This window comes from Schistocerca piceifrons, chromosome 2 (assembly GCF_021461385.2).
Source record: "Schistocerca piceifrons isolate TAMUIC-IGC-003096 chromosome 2, iqSchPice1.1, whole genome shotgun sequence".
Taxonomy (NCBI): domain Eukaryota; kingdom Metazoa; phylum Arthropoda; class Insecta; order Orthoptera; family Acrididae; genus Schistocerca; species Schistocerca piceifrons.
In genome coordinates, this window is record NC_060139.1 from 711,894,216 (window position 1) to 711,910,318 (window position 16,103).

The 16,103-nt window shown below is 41.6% G+C and overlaps 1 protein-coding gene across 1 annotated transcript in view; it reads right to left on the bottom strand.

Annotated features, from left to right (window-relative positions):
- LOC124775787 overlaps nt 1–16,103 on the bottom strand; it is a 154,302-nt gene that overhangs the window by 78,197 nt on the left and 60,002 nt on the right. The window contains exon 9 of the mRNA XM_047250618.1: nt 15,771–15,908. Coding sequence (XP_047106574.1) covers nt 15,771–15,908 — 138 coding nt within the window. The remainder of the gene's footprint in view (nt 1–15,770; nt 15,909–16,103) is intronic.

The following is a 16,103-nucleotide window of genomic DNA, read 5'->3' on the forward strand; positions in this document are numbered from 1 at the left end:
AGTATACGTCGGACCCGCGTGTCGCCACTGTCAGTGATTGCAGACCGAGCGCCGCCACACGGCAGGTCTAGAGAGACGTCCTAGCACTCGCCCCAGTTGTACAGCCGACTTTACTAGGGATGGTTCACTGACAAATTACGCTCTCATTTGCCGAGACGATAGTTAGCATAGCCTTCAGCTACGTCATTTGCTACGACCTAGCAAGGCGCCATTATCAATTGCTATTTATCTTGTGATGCATGTACCGGCAGACCGATGTTCACCAATTATGAATTAAAGTTAAGTATTCCAGCAGCTACGTACTTTATTTGCTAGTCTCAATTACTTTAACTGTTCCAGACCTCACGCCAGCCTGCGTGAGCTTAAACGCGTGCCTTTCGGCTACCTCCTAGTGGCTTGGCTGTCTTGCCAAGTCACAACAGTTATCATCGAGGTAAATGAGAAAAGCTTTACCTGGTGTATCAGGTTTTATCCCTGGCTTAGTTCCTTTTGGGGTCCTCATTAAGCCAGCAGGAGACTTCCTCCTTTGATTTACTTAAGGATCTCTCTTCCATATCGTACATGAGTGAGTGGTCACCATGTCTTTTTCAAGGTGATCAATTTGTGCCTTCAGCCTGGGTCGCCTTCTTGTTGCTTGAATATCTTTAAAAATGTGAAAGCAGAACCGTGCACTAAGCACAGAAAACACTCATCTGCCGATACAGACATCCTAATATACTCCAAAAATCTGCAAAAAGTAATAAAAATCAATACTTAACCTGTTCATTTTCATCCAGCTCGCTGGTGTCAGAAACTACTTGATCTGGAATTTCCACGGCCACATCTTCAGTTTCACTGCTTGAACTTTCGGATAGTTCCCCACTAAATTCATTGTCTGAATTCTCAAGCAACGTTCATATTTCGCCATCTGTCAATTTCATCTTTTTGGATATTCTGTGAATATGTCACAGAGATTTCAGCTTCCAGTCACCACACTGTTTACCGATTGACTGCGGGTGGTGATTGTTGAGCTGCTACACCTTCAGTTACAACAATCGCTATGACTCAATAATGAATGTAAACCAAAAGCTCTTTTTATTATCAATAGTAGCAATAATCATTACGATAAATGTCATGTATGTATTAAATAAAATACTGAACACAACGGGAGTTGTAGGCCAAAAACTACGTTGGGGTCAGCTACCGAACCCTCCTCCCCCCTTCAAATTGGTACGCAACTGTTATAGTGCCGCCACCTATCGCAGCTTGGGCTTAAGCGGGAATATTTCACGATATCGCACAACAAATTATGCATTTTTTCAACCGAAATTGGCCGAGAAAAAAATGTGTTATGTTATTTTTTGAACGCCCGTAAATGAACAGAGAAAAAGAAGGATTTGGGTGTAATGTCGCATCGACGACTTCGTCGCTGGAGACGGAATATAATATGGAATTGGAGAAGGATGGGGAAAGGAAATAGCAATATCCTCTTCAAAGGAACCGTCCCGGTATTTCTGTTCCACGGTAAATGGAAACGACGTAAAATTTAAATGTGGTGGCTGAACAGGAGCTGAACCGCCGACTTCCCTAATGCAAGTGCAGTATTTTACGACTGTTTAAGCTAGGGTACATTAGTGCTGAGAGCATCAAATTTTGAAAACAGTACAATGCCTTACAAACAACTTAAAAAATAAGACATTATTCTTATGAATAATATATCGCTTAAAAGTGTAAACTCCTCATCACTTTAATTTAGGTAGGTCATCTACTAATCAGTTATCTGCAGATAATTGTCCAATTTTAATTAATCACCGATCATTAAGCTGCATCATAAGAGAAATATACCTATAGGAAATATTTTTACACCAGATGAATAAACAAGAAAGTAAGAAGCGAAGGAAACCAACCCTAAGATGCCATAAAGCTCAAGCTCATCAGTTACTTAATTTCGTTTTGCACGATAGATCGTAATGATGTGGAACGACTCACTTTACATTCACAGCGCAAATTAATTTGTACATTTTATTACATTGTGAACATTTCTAATTTTTTTCTTTTTCAAAAAGGAACAAATGATGTGAGTTAGTAAGTCCTACCCACCACCTTTTACGCATTGCAGTAATAGAAATTCTTCTACGGAATAGCAGGAGTTGTCAAGGAGAAACTTTCTCGGGTTGTTTTCATATTTTACTTTATTACCTGTCAGAGGTTTTATTTCATTGGGTAAACGATCAAAAATTTTTGTTTCAGCATTGTGCACACCATCTTCTGCTAAAGACAAACTTAATGTGGAGTAATGAAAGTCATTCTTCCTTCTGGTAATGTAATTATGTACATTATTGTTTCTTTTGAACTGGAGTGGATTATTTACAACAAACTTCATGAGGAAATAAGCATACTGTGAAGCAGTAGTCAGAGTGCCGAACTCCTTAAATAGATGTCTACAAAATGATCATGGGTGAGCTCCATATATTGTTCTTACAGCATGTTTTTGCACAATGAAGATTTTCTTTCTTAAAATGAGCTACACCAGAACATTTTCCATATGACATTATCGAATGAAAATAGGCAAAATATTTCAGCTTATTGATCTGTCTGTCCCCAAGATTTATAATGATTCTAAGTACAAATGTCGATGAACTCAGTTGTTTTTAGAGTTCCAAAATGTGATTTCTCCGATTTAAATTCTCATCAGTATTGACACCTAAGAATTTCCTCAACATATGTTACATGTATCATTGGTATAGTACCCGTTCGCGTGCAGAATTTAATATGTTGTGACTTTTTACAATTAGGGTGAGACCATTCACAGAAAACGAGTCAATGACACTTTTAAGAATTTTGTTTACCATTTCTTCTGTTTCTGTTTGTATGCTTGGATTGATTACAGTATTAGTGTCATCTGCAAAAAGAAAAAATTCTACTTATTTTATATTAGATGGAAGATCACTTACGTCTATGGGGAATAATAGTGGGCATAATATTGAGCGTTGGGGAACACCATACGTGATATCCACCCTGTCAGAATTATGTCCCCAGTCTATACTGGATGAATTACTAAATACAGCTCTCTGCATTCTTTTGGTTAGATATGGCATTATCCACTGGTTGGCTATACCTTCAATCCCATAAAACTTCAATTTATCTAGGAGAATACTGTGATACTATCAAATGCATTAGATAGGTCGCAGAAAATACAAACCGCTTCTGTTTTATTATTTAATGTTTGTAAAATGTGGTGAGTGAACATGCAAATGGCATTGTCAGTTAAGCAACTCTTCTGAAATCAAAACTGTGATTTGCTGAGAGTATTATTGTTGGTAAGGTGAGATGCTATTCCAGAATACATCACCTTCTCAAAAATTTTGGAAAATGATGTCAGCAATGAATCAGGTTTTCACTGAATGTGACTTCGCTTTTCTCTAAATGTCATGAGTTAGCCGTCATGAACTCCGGCCGACTTACTAACCTGCAACAGTCATCTTTTCGGATTCAGTGAGGACAGACAAGGCGTTTTAAGGCACCGCAACATGAACTTATCGAGAGAAACAGCGCATTGTTTAAGTAAATAGGAAACTATCTGTGAACATCTGGAATCAATTCATCATCCATCTAGCTTGATTTATGTTTTCCCTGGTTTCTGCAAATCATTTCAGGACCATCCCTTTCCACCTGATTTAGCGCTTTATATCTAGCAGCTTCGCGGTCCGTAAGTCCTTGAGTTCTAGCTGTCCTTCGTTCCTCTTCAGTAAATACAACGAGCAGTTTGATCAGCACTTATTAGTTTCAGACAGATGTGACAACCCGAAATTGTGCAGACATCAAATATTTCTACAATCTTGGTGTAACATTGTACCGGGACATTACATGTAAAGCTTTATACATACCTAACCTTCGCAGTATTCGATCAAGAGCGCTTAATCTTCCTGGTTTGCAAGAACTGCCAAAAGCAAGTAAAGAGCCACATTGGGTAATGTGAGTCATAGACTATCTGATCAAAAGTATCCGGACACGCCAGAAAACATATTTTTCATATTAGGTGTAATTTGCTGCCACCTACTGCCAGGTTCTCCATATCAGCGACCTCAGTAGTCATTAGACGTCGTGAGAGAGCAGGACGGGGCGCTCCGCGGAACCCACGGACTTCGAACGTGATCAGGTGATTGGGTGTCACTTGTGTCACACGTTTGTACGCAAGATTTCCACACTCCTAAACATCCCTAGGTCCACTGTTTCCATTGCGATAGTGAAGTGGATACGTGAAGTGACACGAACAGTACAAAAGGGTGTAGGCCGACCTCGTCTGTTGACTGACAAGAGACCACCGACAGTTGAAGAGGGTCGTAATGTGTAATGTGCAGACATCTATCTAGAGCGTCACACAGGAATTCCGAACTGTATCAGTATTCACTGCAAGTACTATGACAGTAAGGCAGGAGGTGACAAAACTTGAATTTCATGGTCGAGCGGCTGCTCATAAGCCACACATCACGCCGGTAAATGCCAAACGACGCCTCGCTTGGTGTAAGGAGCGTAAACATTGGACGATTGAACAGGGGAAAAACGTTGTGTGGAGTGACGAATCACGGTACACAATGTGGCGATCCGATGGAAGGGTGTGGGTATGGCGAATGCCCGATGAACGTCATGTGCCAGCGCGTGTAGCGCCAACAGTAAAATTCGGAGGCGGTAGTGTTATGGTGTAGTCGTGTTTTTCATGGAGGGGTCTTGCACTCTTGTTGTTTTGCGTGGTACTATCACAGCACAGGCCTACATTGATGTTTTAAGCGCCTTCTTGCTTCTTAATGTTGAAGAGCAATTCTGGGATGGTGACTGCATCTTTCAACACGATCGAGCAACTGTTCATAATGCACGGCCTGTGGTGCAGTGGTTACACGACTATAACATTCCTTAATGGACTGGCCTGCACAGAGTCCTGACCTGAATCATATAGAACACCTTTGGGATGTTTTGGAAAGCCGACTTTGTGCCAGGCCTCACCGACCGACTTCGAAACCTCTCCTCAGTGCAGCACTCCATGAAGAATGGGCTCCCATTCGCGAAGAAACCTTCCAGCACCTAACTGAACGTATGCCGGCGAGAGTGGAAGCTGAGTGGGCCAACACCATACTGAATTCCAGCGTTACCGATGGATGGCGCCACGAACTTGTAAGTTATTTTCAGCCACGTATCCGGATACTTTCGACCGCATAGTGTATCTAGAAACTTTTGCTACCGGACGTGTATCCAATACGACGCAATGACTTTTTATGGCCAAGATAAGGAATCAGAAGGTCCACCAGATCGTCTACACTAAACGTGGGCTGTGGGGAGTAGCATCTCAACCAGACTCTTGGAGTGACACATTGTACCGCCGATATCTAGAATTAGGCTGTACGGTTACACGCATCGGAGGTGTTATGTAGACCACATGGTGAAAGAAGTGGTAGGACGTCATGGTCAGTGTGGGTAAGCGAATTTTTATTTCAGTTGTTTGTTGTTAAAGATCATGTGATTTTGCATATTTCCATTAGATAATCATCTGTCCATAGCACAAACTACATATAAATTTGATATCAAGAGACTTTGGCAAGGCACAAATGGCAAGAAAAGCGTTTCTGAAGAAGAGAAATTTGTTAACATCGAGTATAGATTTAAGTGTCAGGAAGTCGTTTCTGGAAGTATTTGTATGGAGTGTACCCATGTATGGAATTGAAACATGGACGATAAATAGTTTGGACAAGAAGAGAATAGAAGCTTTCGAAATGTGGTGCTACAGAAGAATGCTGAAGATTAGATGGATAGATCACATAACTAATGAGGAGCTATTGAATAGAATTGGAGAGAAGAGAAATTTGTGGCACAACTTGACTAGAAGAAGGGATCGGTTGGTAGGACATCAAGGGATCACCAATTTAGTATTGGAGGGCATCGTGGAGGGTAAAAATCGTAGAGGGAGACCAAGAGATGAATACACTAGGCAGATTCAGAAGGATGTAGGCTGCAGAAGGTACTGGGATATGAAGAAGCTTGCGCAGGATAGAGTAGCATGGAGAGCTGCATCAAACCAGTCTCAGGACTGAAGACCACAACATCAACGACATCAAGAGACTTTCAACTCGTAGTGCGACTATCAAATTCGCTAGTTATAGGCCATGTACATCACTGACAAAACAAGGTAGGCGGAGTTTGGTTACATCCCAGCTACTGCTGAGGTGACAGGACCTGATGTTTCTACAACAGATTTTGGGTAAACTGCGATTCACTCAAAAACCATTAAAAAGAAAAGAAAAAATACTTACACACGCTCACATACATGCGCATACATGTGTATTTATTTTACATTTTTTCTCAAATAGTTTCTCAATTTAAGTGCTTTCCTACAAATGACATTAAAAACTGTTCATCTTGTTTCATAATAGATAGTTGTTGTGACATAATACTACCATCTGCCCATGATATCTACAGAATTTATCTGAGGCCCTGTCTACGTGGGACCAATATAAGATATTTTTCTGTTTTCGTTTATGAGCCTACTCGAGCACATTCACTCGCTCTTCCATTTTCTCCAGTTCTCCTTGTGATGAGTTACAAACCGAGGCCACATCATCACCGCATGAAGTCTCGCTGTCCTTAATATTCCTATTTTCAGTAACCCATGGAGGAAGCAGGGTGACACATCCATGTGGTTACAAACAGCAAACTGTCTTTGAGTATACGCACACCATATAGATGACATTTTGTTTCACCGCTTCGAAGTTTTCAGCAAATAACAGAAGTGTTCAGAAGTCATTAAAGATGTAAACCGACGCATATGTCATCTTTGATGTTGGCTTTCCGACCCTCATATGCTAGTAATATTACATTGATCATTTTGATGCTATAGCAACATGAGACTACTATATTAAACCCAGTAAATAAAAATTCCTACATGTAAATGTGTACATATTCCAAGTAACTGAAGTTGTTTTATAATACACTGAGGATTAATTCGTCTGATGAAACGTAATTGCATTTATTTAGTTTTAAGTTGCTCAAAGAATTAACCTGAAAAAAAACGAGTGTGAATTACAACTGAAGCTTCCAAAGCTACTCAGCAGTCCCTATACGCTGCATCCGTAAGTGACCATCATTCATAGTTAGGGTACAGTAGGGGCGTCAAAGTTAACGAATCAGTAACCTTCACATGCCGTAATATCCAATCTTTTTAACTACATCACTTTAATCATTTTCAGTGGTTATTCCGAAAATATAAACACTTCTTGATACTAAGAATACCTCACGAAGAAAGAAATTTGCTAGGAATACAGTAAAAACAAAGCAAATAAGTTTGGTGATTTTATCCATTTCCGCACTGTCGCTTTGACCATTGAAGCGTTTGTCACGTATCTACGTTTGCGCAAGTAATTCCTGCTTATACGGTGCAACAACTAGCGGGCTGATTTATTAATTTACAGTTTCATACGTAGCTTCACATCTGACTTTTACACACCATTAGGGCATTTCTCTAAATGCTGTAGCTTCAACTTCGATCACTGATTCACTGTTCCTTTTCTTTCACTGAATCCCTGCTTTTGCGGCAACATGATCATCTGTTTGCCAATTCAGTAAGGCTGAGTCCTATTTGGGAACAATGTCTGTGCTACTAGTTTTTCAACCATAGTTTGCAATCAGTCTCCTGTGAACATCATAAAGTCTTACAATTTACAACTGATAAATATACCTCGCGCTTACCAGTTGGTAGGAGATGAGAACCCTACGTTCCCTGACACTGTCGATGGTAGCCCGCATCTCGTGCTCGTGCGGTAGCGTTCTCGCTTCCCACGCCCGGGTTCCCGGGTTCGATTCCCGGCGGGGTCAGGGATTTTCTCTGCCTCGTGATGGCTGGGTGTTGTGTGCTGTCCTTAGGTTAGTTAGGTTTAAGTAGTTCTAAGTTCTAGGGGACTGATGACCATAGATGTTAAGTCCCATAGTGCTGAGAGCCATTTGAACCATTTTATTTTTGTCGATGGTACACATTGGGCTAGGCCATCTTCAACAGGTATCTGAATGCAGAGGACCAATTTTCGGTGGCTACGAAACTTTATTTAAGACCCTTATTCGTTTAATGCATTAGATTAATCAGAACTTCACAGTCAGCGTTCTCTGCTAGCAGACGGTGTGTGCAGGGCTGCGAGCAGCGAGTACTGTACCCCCTACATCGGTACAGGGAACAAGCTAGGTTGAGGAGACGTGTAGGGACTTGTGTAAACGAGGAAATAGATCCTAAGGGAAATACTTGGAGAAATGTAGAATGTCATTACATTCGTGTTGCAGTGTAGATCAGTTACTTCAGTGCAAATTGGATACAGGAAAACTTCTCATTTTCCTTTAAGTTGCTTTGCGACTACAGATTTATTTCCCAATATAACTTGGGCTCCGTCTGTAGACTCATAAATTAATAAATTCTACGACAAACCAACATTTTCTAAGAATGTCACATCAAGGTGTGTGCCTGTGATATCTACATTTTCTTAGAATGCTACAGAACATACAACAAATTATATCCAAAGATTTTCCGAGATGGCTCTCAACGCCGTGTGCCAGAAACTGTGTCGGGTGCATGAGTATCGTGTTTGATAACAGAACCACGTCAAATTGTTCTACCTAAAATACGAACAAACCCCGTCCGAACAGCTTATGAAGACCCAACGGTATCGACCGGCCACCGTGTCATCCTCAGCCCTTAGGCGTCATCCGATGCGGATACGGAGTGGCATGTTGTCAGCACACCTGCTCCCCCGGCCGTTGTCAGTTTTCATGACCGGTGCCGCAATCTCTCAGTCAAGTAGCGTAGCTCCTCAACTGGCCTCACAAGGGCTGAGTGCATCTGGCGTGCCAACAGCACTCGGCAGAGCCGGACGGTGGACCATCCAAGTGTTAGCACAGCTCGACAGTCCTTAACTTCGATGATCTGAAGGGAATCGGTGCTACCACTACAGCAAGGCCGTTGGCTCAACCTGAAGTGGATCCATAAATTCAACTGCAGCAACCAAGTATGCTTTTATCAAATCGCGTGAAAAAACACAAGGACTTTGATAAAAGTAGTGCAATTAAGTAACATTAGAACGGCACATTACTTGATTTTGTTCCTCTTCTTCCTGCTCGACACAGAGCTTCCTTTCAGGTTTTGAAATCTTTTGATTTCTCACGTCCTTCACGTTTGCCGCTTCGTATTTTTTGACATGGAATGACACGTAGTGTGTTTGAAAATTGAATTTCTTGAAAGTATCCAGTGTCGTGTGATGGGTAAAAAAAGGATAGATATATGTACGGCGGAGATAGGCAACGGTCTCCAACTACCCGCCTTACAGTCAGTCTTCGTTGCGAGTGACACGTTGATGCTTCCATTGACTCTTAACTTCAACAAAAAGAAGTATTTTCCGTGATTTTAGTTTTTAATACATCTTAATATTATCTAGCATGTCCATACTTTTCCATTTTTCCCGAAGTTAGACTGTGAGTAGTTCCGTAAACTTATATTTCAGGGCTGCATAGGTCTGGAAGGAACACATAGAAAATGTGGGGAAGGCTAACCAAAGACTGCGTTTCATTAACAGGACACATAGAAAATGTAACAGATCTACTAAACAGACTGCCTACACTACGCTCGTCGGTGATCTTTCAGAGTACTAGTGTGCAGTGTGTGATCCTTACCAGAGAGGATTGACGGAGTACGTCGAGAAAGTTCAAAGAAGGGCGGCCCGATTTTTATTATCGCGAAATAGGGGACAGAGTGTCACTGAAATGATACAGGATTTGGGTTGGATGTCGTTAAAGCAAAGGCGTTTTTCGTTGAGGCGAAACCTTCTCACGATATTACTTTCTTCTCCGAATGCGAAAATATTTTATTGACGCCGACCTGCATTGGGAGAAAAGATCACCATAATCACAGCTCGCACCGAAAGATGCAGGTGTTGGTTTTTTCCGTGCTCTGCACGAGATTGGAATAATAGAGAATTATTGTGAAGGTGGTTCGATGACCCCTCTGCCAGGCACTTAAATGTGATTTATATCCATGTAGATGTAGCTACGTACCGTCACGTTGATCCTCGTTGTGTTCTCGTTCACCTTGTCTGATGACGTGCTAAGGCCATCTCTCCCTGCCGATTGGGAGAGATGGCCATACCAACTTTGGGACAGTGAGCCACCCGTAAGACTTTATTTATTTTTAAGTTTTGACGGGAATTCATCTTTCTTTTTGTACAGATGCTAAGTACGTACGTTCTCAGGATTGATTCTTGTAAAGGCAGAGAGCGTGAAGAAGACTTCAGACTGCTGTTAATAAAGTAAAAATTGCTAGTTATTGAGTCAGAAAAGTTTCTGTAGAGTTTAGTATTCCAAGGAAACCCCTGGAGTGAAACATAGAAATCGGTTGTGATGTAACAACTGCAATAGGTCCAGGTTCCTGTTTGGGTTTAGCCAATGAGGAATGTCTTGTGTGATTTCCTATCACTTTCTCTACGAAATTTACCTGTAACAAAAAGTTCAATAAAACATGTTAAGATTATTGGATATTCTTTATTCTTTTAATGCGATGTCCTCTTTGTTTTTAAAGTGTTTTTGCAGCTGGCCATCTATTCCTCGCGTGTCTGGCCATCTAATCATGATATATGGGTGAAATGGCCAAGCGGTACATAATTTAAAAAAGTTCGTAGTTATTTCGACATTTGATCTAACTTCGTAGTTTGACATTTGATATAACTTTGTGAACGAAGTCTTATTCTGTTTTTTTTTTAAATTAATATAGCTAAGTAGAAGAATAAACTAGTAGTAAAGATCGCAGGAATTCTTTTTATTCCATGTTTACCAGTTTCGGCGAAACTGAAGCCGCCATCATCGGATCTTAGGACACATGCGGGTTACAACATCAAGGCAGACAATGGTGATATTAATAGTTGCCTATAACATGCACGCCTTACAATTATATTATTAATATCACAATTGTCTGCCTTGATGTTGTAACCTGTATATGTCCTAAGATCCGATGATGGCGGCTTTAGTTTCGCCGAAACCGGTAATCATGGATTAAAAAGTATTCCTGCGATCTTGGCTACCAGTTTATTGTTCTACAACCATCTAGATCGCTCCCACATGACCACAATGTGCTCCCTACATAATATATACAAAGCAGTAAATGTAAATTTCTAAGTTTTTTTGTATATTAGTGTTTGATATCGGCATCTGAAAAAACGAGGTCATATATCTCTGTTTTACCCTGCACGAAACATTTTAACCCATTATTTGTGTAAAAAAAGATAATATTCCTCTCATTGCATATTTAAATGTGTAGACAGTCGGTGCCGCACAGCTGTGACCTGCCCGTGCGGAGACATTGTCGGTGTCACACAATTCCGTCTCACCATTGCTGCTGTTAGATGGCACCATTGGAAAAACTGTCCCTTCCCTACTGTAGCTGGCACTTCTCCAGTGTTGTCACCGCCAACGGGTGCGCGCGCATTTCCCCCTACCCCCCCTCCCCCCGGCCCCTCCTCCAAAAAAAAATCACGATGCAACTGCTCTGCTCGCGAGCAAGAGCCCAGGAGCGAATGTTCACGCTCAAAATCAGCTAGTTGTTAAGCCCCGGATCATAGGCTTAGCAATATCCGTCCCCTGCTGCCGCAGTGGTCAGATTGTCCTGCATGTATGGATGCACATCAAATATTTCTGAAATATAGGTAGCATATGAATTATATGTAGCGTAGAATCAAAAGCAGGAAATTTCAATTAAAGAGATAAGAACAGTGGTTTTGAAAGCTTTTTACTTTTATTTGTTAGTGCTGTTGCTTTAATTAATATCACAGCTACCGATGTTATAAAAAGCAAATTGACTCCTAACAAAATGACCCCAATATATCAGTGCCTCACACTGAATTGAATCTCTTTGATAACTGAATTACATTTCTTCGTCTTTCAGCAAAATGAGGTGACAAAACGAAATATTCATTCGGTTTAGATATTAGTAGAACAACATAAAATTCAAGTACTGGGAAAAAATCATTCTGAAGTTTACGAGATTGATTTGCAACACAAACTTTTAAATTTTTGTTTTTGTAACGTAATAAAGATTTTATAATGAAAATAGACATAACCAGTTTAATTATTCTTTTTTGTTGATTAAAATCAACAGTTTGAAATCCCCCTGAATAAAGTGAAGATAAGACACTGACTATGAAGTCATTCTGCAGTGCTACAGAAACAGAAGAGAGAAAAAAAATGTATTGTAAAGCTGTAGTGGTTGACACGCGAATAAATGCAATAAATGAAAGCAAATATAAAGCCTAGCTGTCGTTCATGAACACATTAGAAACTGAGCTCTCAACTCTATCTTCACCATGTGCCAGCCTCTACCCTAGAATTAGGTCTTCTTTCTCTTACTGATTGTGTATTCATTTTTCTTCTTTTTTGGGCTACCTAACTTTCACCATTAGAGTACTTTTCCTCCTATTCTTCGGGAGTGGCATCAGTATTACTGTCAGTCAGCATAATTTGCAGCCAGAATGTTATGTCCAAAATACATCAAGTCTTGGCTACACAGGTCTCCTCCATTATTAAACATTGTAATTATTCTAAAATTAATAGTGTCTCTTATGACACATTGTTATTAAATTCCATCCAGTGTAACAGTAAGTATTTCACCATTTAACATTTTATCGAACCATTTAATGACTGAGAATCAGAAAAAGATGCGATGAGAGGAGGTAACGAGATCCAGCATCACGGAAAGTAAGGCAGTGACGTGTGGCGCCAATAGAAGTGTTACGGGTAGGAACGACGAAATATATGCTCCTTTGGTCCCTCATCCATCCATCTGGATAATTTTTTTTCCAAATTGTGGAAGAACCTTCGAACCTATTTCCCCCCTTCCCACACCTTCACTTTCCCATTCCACCACTTCCCCCTCTCCCCTCCCCCTCCCCCCCCCCCCCCTCAAACACACAGGCCCTCCGTTCTTCGTTCTTTCCCGTTTTGTCCACTCTGCTGACGAAATTCAATAAAAGGAACGAGGGAGAAGTAAGTGACATTATCTTCTTCACTAAGATTCTTCTGATATTTTTTTGTTCAGTCAACGCTTGTAAGTTATATTTACCTGTGTACTTCAATATCTATTTATATTATTTAGAGATCTAATGAAAAAAAATTTCAGAAACTGTATCAGGTAACGCAAGTGGAATTTTTTGAAAATATTTTTGCTCTTTTATGTAACAGTAATCTCATTCATATTATTTCGATTCGTTTAGTTCTGTACGACGTAATTATCGGAGCTGCAGAAGAAGAAAACAAGTGCATTGTACATTAATTAAAATATGCAAAATAGTATAAGCATGGGTGGTCGTAGCTAAAATTTCTTGAGTTTGGTAGTACTATCGAAAATCTAGTCATTTTATGCAAGTGTTGACTATTTTTGAAGAGATCCATATTTTGTGGAATAATAAGGACTATTCAAAAAATTTTCTAGTTTTGGAATGTCCACGTGGACCTACAGTACCAAGTTAACTCTGTATATCAGTTTCTTTTAAGTATCCGTTATCAAACTGTACTTATTTACATAGAATCTGTAGTGTAAGGAGGTAACACTTGTAGGCAGGGGAAAACATCTTGCAACCACTTTCCTGTACAGTTTCTCTTGTGCGGCCTTGTACTCAGTGCATGCCAATTCGCGTTCCAGCTGCATACGGAGAAGGGGTGTCCCATGAGGTTTATTTACTTTCCTATCGTCGAACGAAGTTCGAGAAGATGTATAAGGTTGTTTGGCGGCTACGAGTCGGCCGTTATATTTTTGGGATACAGACCATTCACGACTCCAGTCACGGTAAACATCTTTCATGATCGTTGATTTGAAAGTAATTTGATTTTGTACATAGCAGTACTAACAGTTTAAGGTTACTGTTTCAGTGCCAAGACTCGTAGCTGGTATTTTGGTTTTATTTCCTAGTAATGAAGAATATTGTGTAGAATGGACAGCTCAGCAACTTTACGCAAGAGTTCTAGGTAAATCTCAAGCCTCTCAAGAGAGTCTCACCGGGTGAAGGACTACACCACTGTTGATGATGATCCATCCATGAGACGAGAACGTTTGGCTCAGCAAACTCTACGAAGACATTCGAGAGAAAAGGAGTGTTGTGTTGTCAGTAGAGAAGCAGTAACAGCAGAATGGATCGGTCAGGAGAGCACAGTGATTTCGAATGTAGACTAGTCACTGGTTGCCAGTGGAGCAAAAAATCCAACAGGTGTGTTGCAATCCTTGGCTCAAATGACTCTGAGCACTATGGGACTTAACATCTGAGGTCATCAGTCCCCTAGAACTTAGAACTACTTAAACATAACTAACCTAAGGATATCACACACTTCCATGCCCGAGGCAGAATTCGAATCTGCGACCGTAGCAGCAGCACAGTCCCAGACTGAAGCGCCTAGAACCGCTCGGCCACAACGGCTGGCCTCGCAATCCTTCCAGAGTTGCTCAAGTTGACTGTTGTCGGCGTGATTCTGAAGTGGAACACGAAGGAATCATCACAGCCACGCCAGGATCGGGGAGACCTCAGGTACCGACGGACAGGGACCGTCAAGCATTGCCAGCGGGAGGAATCACTCGTAAGTTCCAAAGTACTACCAGCAGTCCAGCTAGCACGATGGCTGAGCGTAGGGAGCTAAAAATAATGGGGTATAATAATCGAGCAGCTCCTCACAATTCACACAACCCGATAGGCAGTGCTAAGTGACACTTGAGGTGGTGCAAAGAGCGACGCCAATGACAATGGATGACTGGAAACGAGTGATCTGAAATGATTAATCCCGCTATATAGTGTGAGAATCCGATGGAATGGTTTCGGTTTGGCGAATTCCTGGAGAATTTCACCTTCCGTTGTGTGTAGTGCCACCAGTGATGTACAGAGGAGATGGAGTCCGGACCAGGACCAAACGGAATATACTCGAGATGAGTTAGAATGTCGACTTTGCCATAGACCCCAGCATCCAGGATCGCTACCTTCCCTGATTTCCGCTCTTGAGAAAGAATGGGCTGGCATTCCGACGTCTCATTGAAAGTGTCCCTGGCAGAGCTCAAGCTGTCATTAAGGCCAAGGGTGAATACACCCTACATCCACTGATAGGCGTCCGTATACTTTTCATCAGATGACGTATAGTCGTCTTAATCACCTGTTTGGAACAGGCCAATTTGAGACATCTGGGACGGAAACTACCCAAACACCTATACGTCGCTGCCGTATAAGATACAAGGATATGCGTCGCTCCTGCCTGACTGCTCAAGTGCGCTGCTAAGCTGCCCTGAGAAGTCATCATTTATCTCGATGTCTCATTAATTACACTGCCCCAAAGACCGTCAGGAACACATAAACATCAGAGTGGTTGGAACTGGTGGAGCTCTCGCAATAGGTCCACTTCGCTGCAGGTATGCTCAGTAGAGTGGAAACACAACAATAAACGGTTTGTGTTCTACTATGTGATGTGATAAGGTTCTAGACTCTATTGCAAATAAATTTTCACGTGGCAGTGGCCTCCTACAAGCTAGTAGATAGTGTGACTCTGATCCAGGTCCAAAATACATTAAGCAGCATGGCATATAGTGTGTTCTGCAGCAGAGTTCTCAACGCAGGAATGCCCTGGGCACCAGCGTGTTTTCGGTGCCGGGCTTCTGCTGCCTCTTCTGGTGCCCCTGCCTGGCTGCAACCAGCCTGTGCAGCAGCAGCTCTAGCAGCAGCGCCGTCAGGGATGCGGCGACGCCGTAGCACAGCATGAGCAGCGCGGGCGACACCTCGGTGAGGCCCACCTCGGCGTAGCCGCTGTCGCGGTTGAGGCAGCGAGGCTTCTGCGCCACCCACCGCGTCCACTCGCGCTGCGTCATACCCGTCTCTCGCAGCCAAGTCAGCCTATAATGTTAAATAATAGTTGTTTCCTGGCCTTCCATCACAGGTAAACCATCGCTTCACTCAGTTTATAAATTAAATGAAAGATAACATAAATTAGGTACAAACCATAACGTGCACACAGTTTATTCAACATGTAAACGTCACTACAGATATTCGGATTTAGGTTATGACATGTTCGATACGGCTGCCATAGTT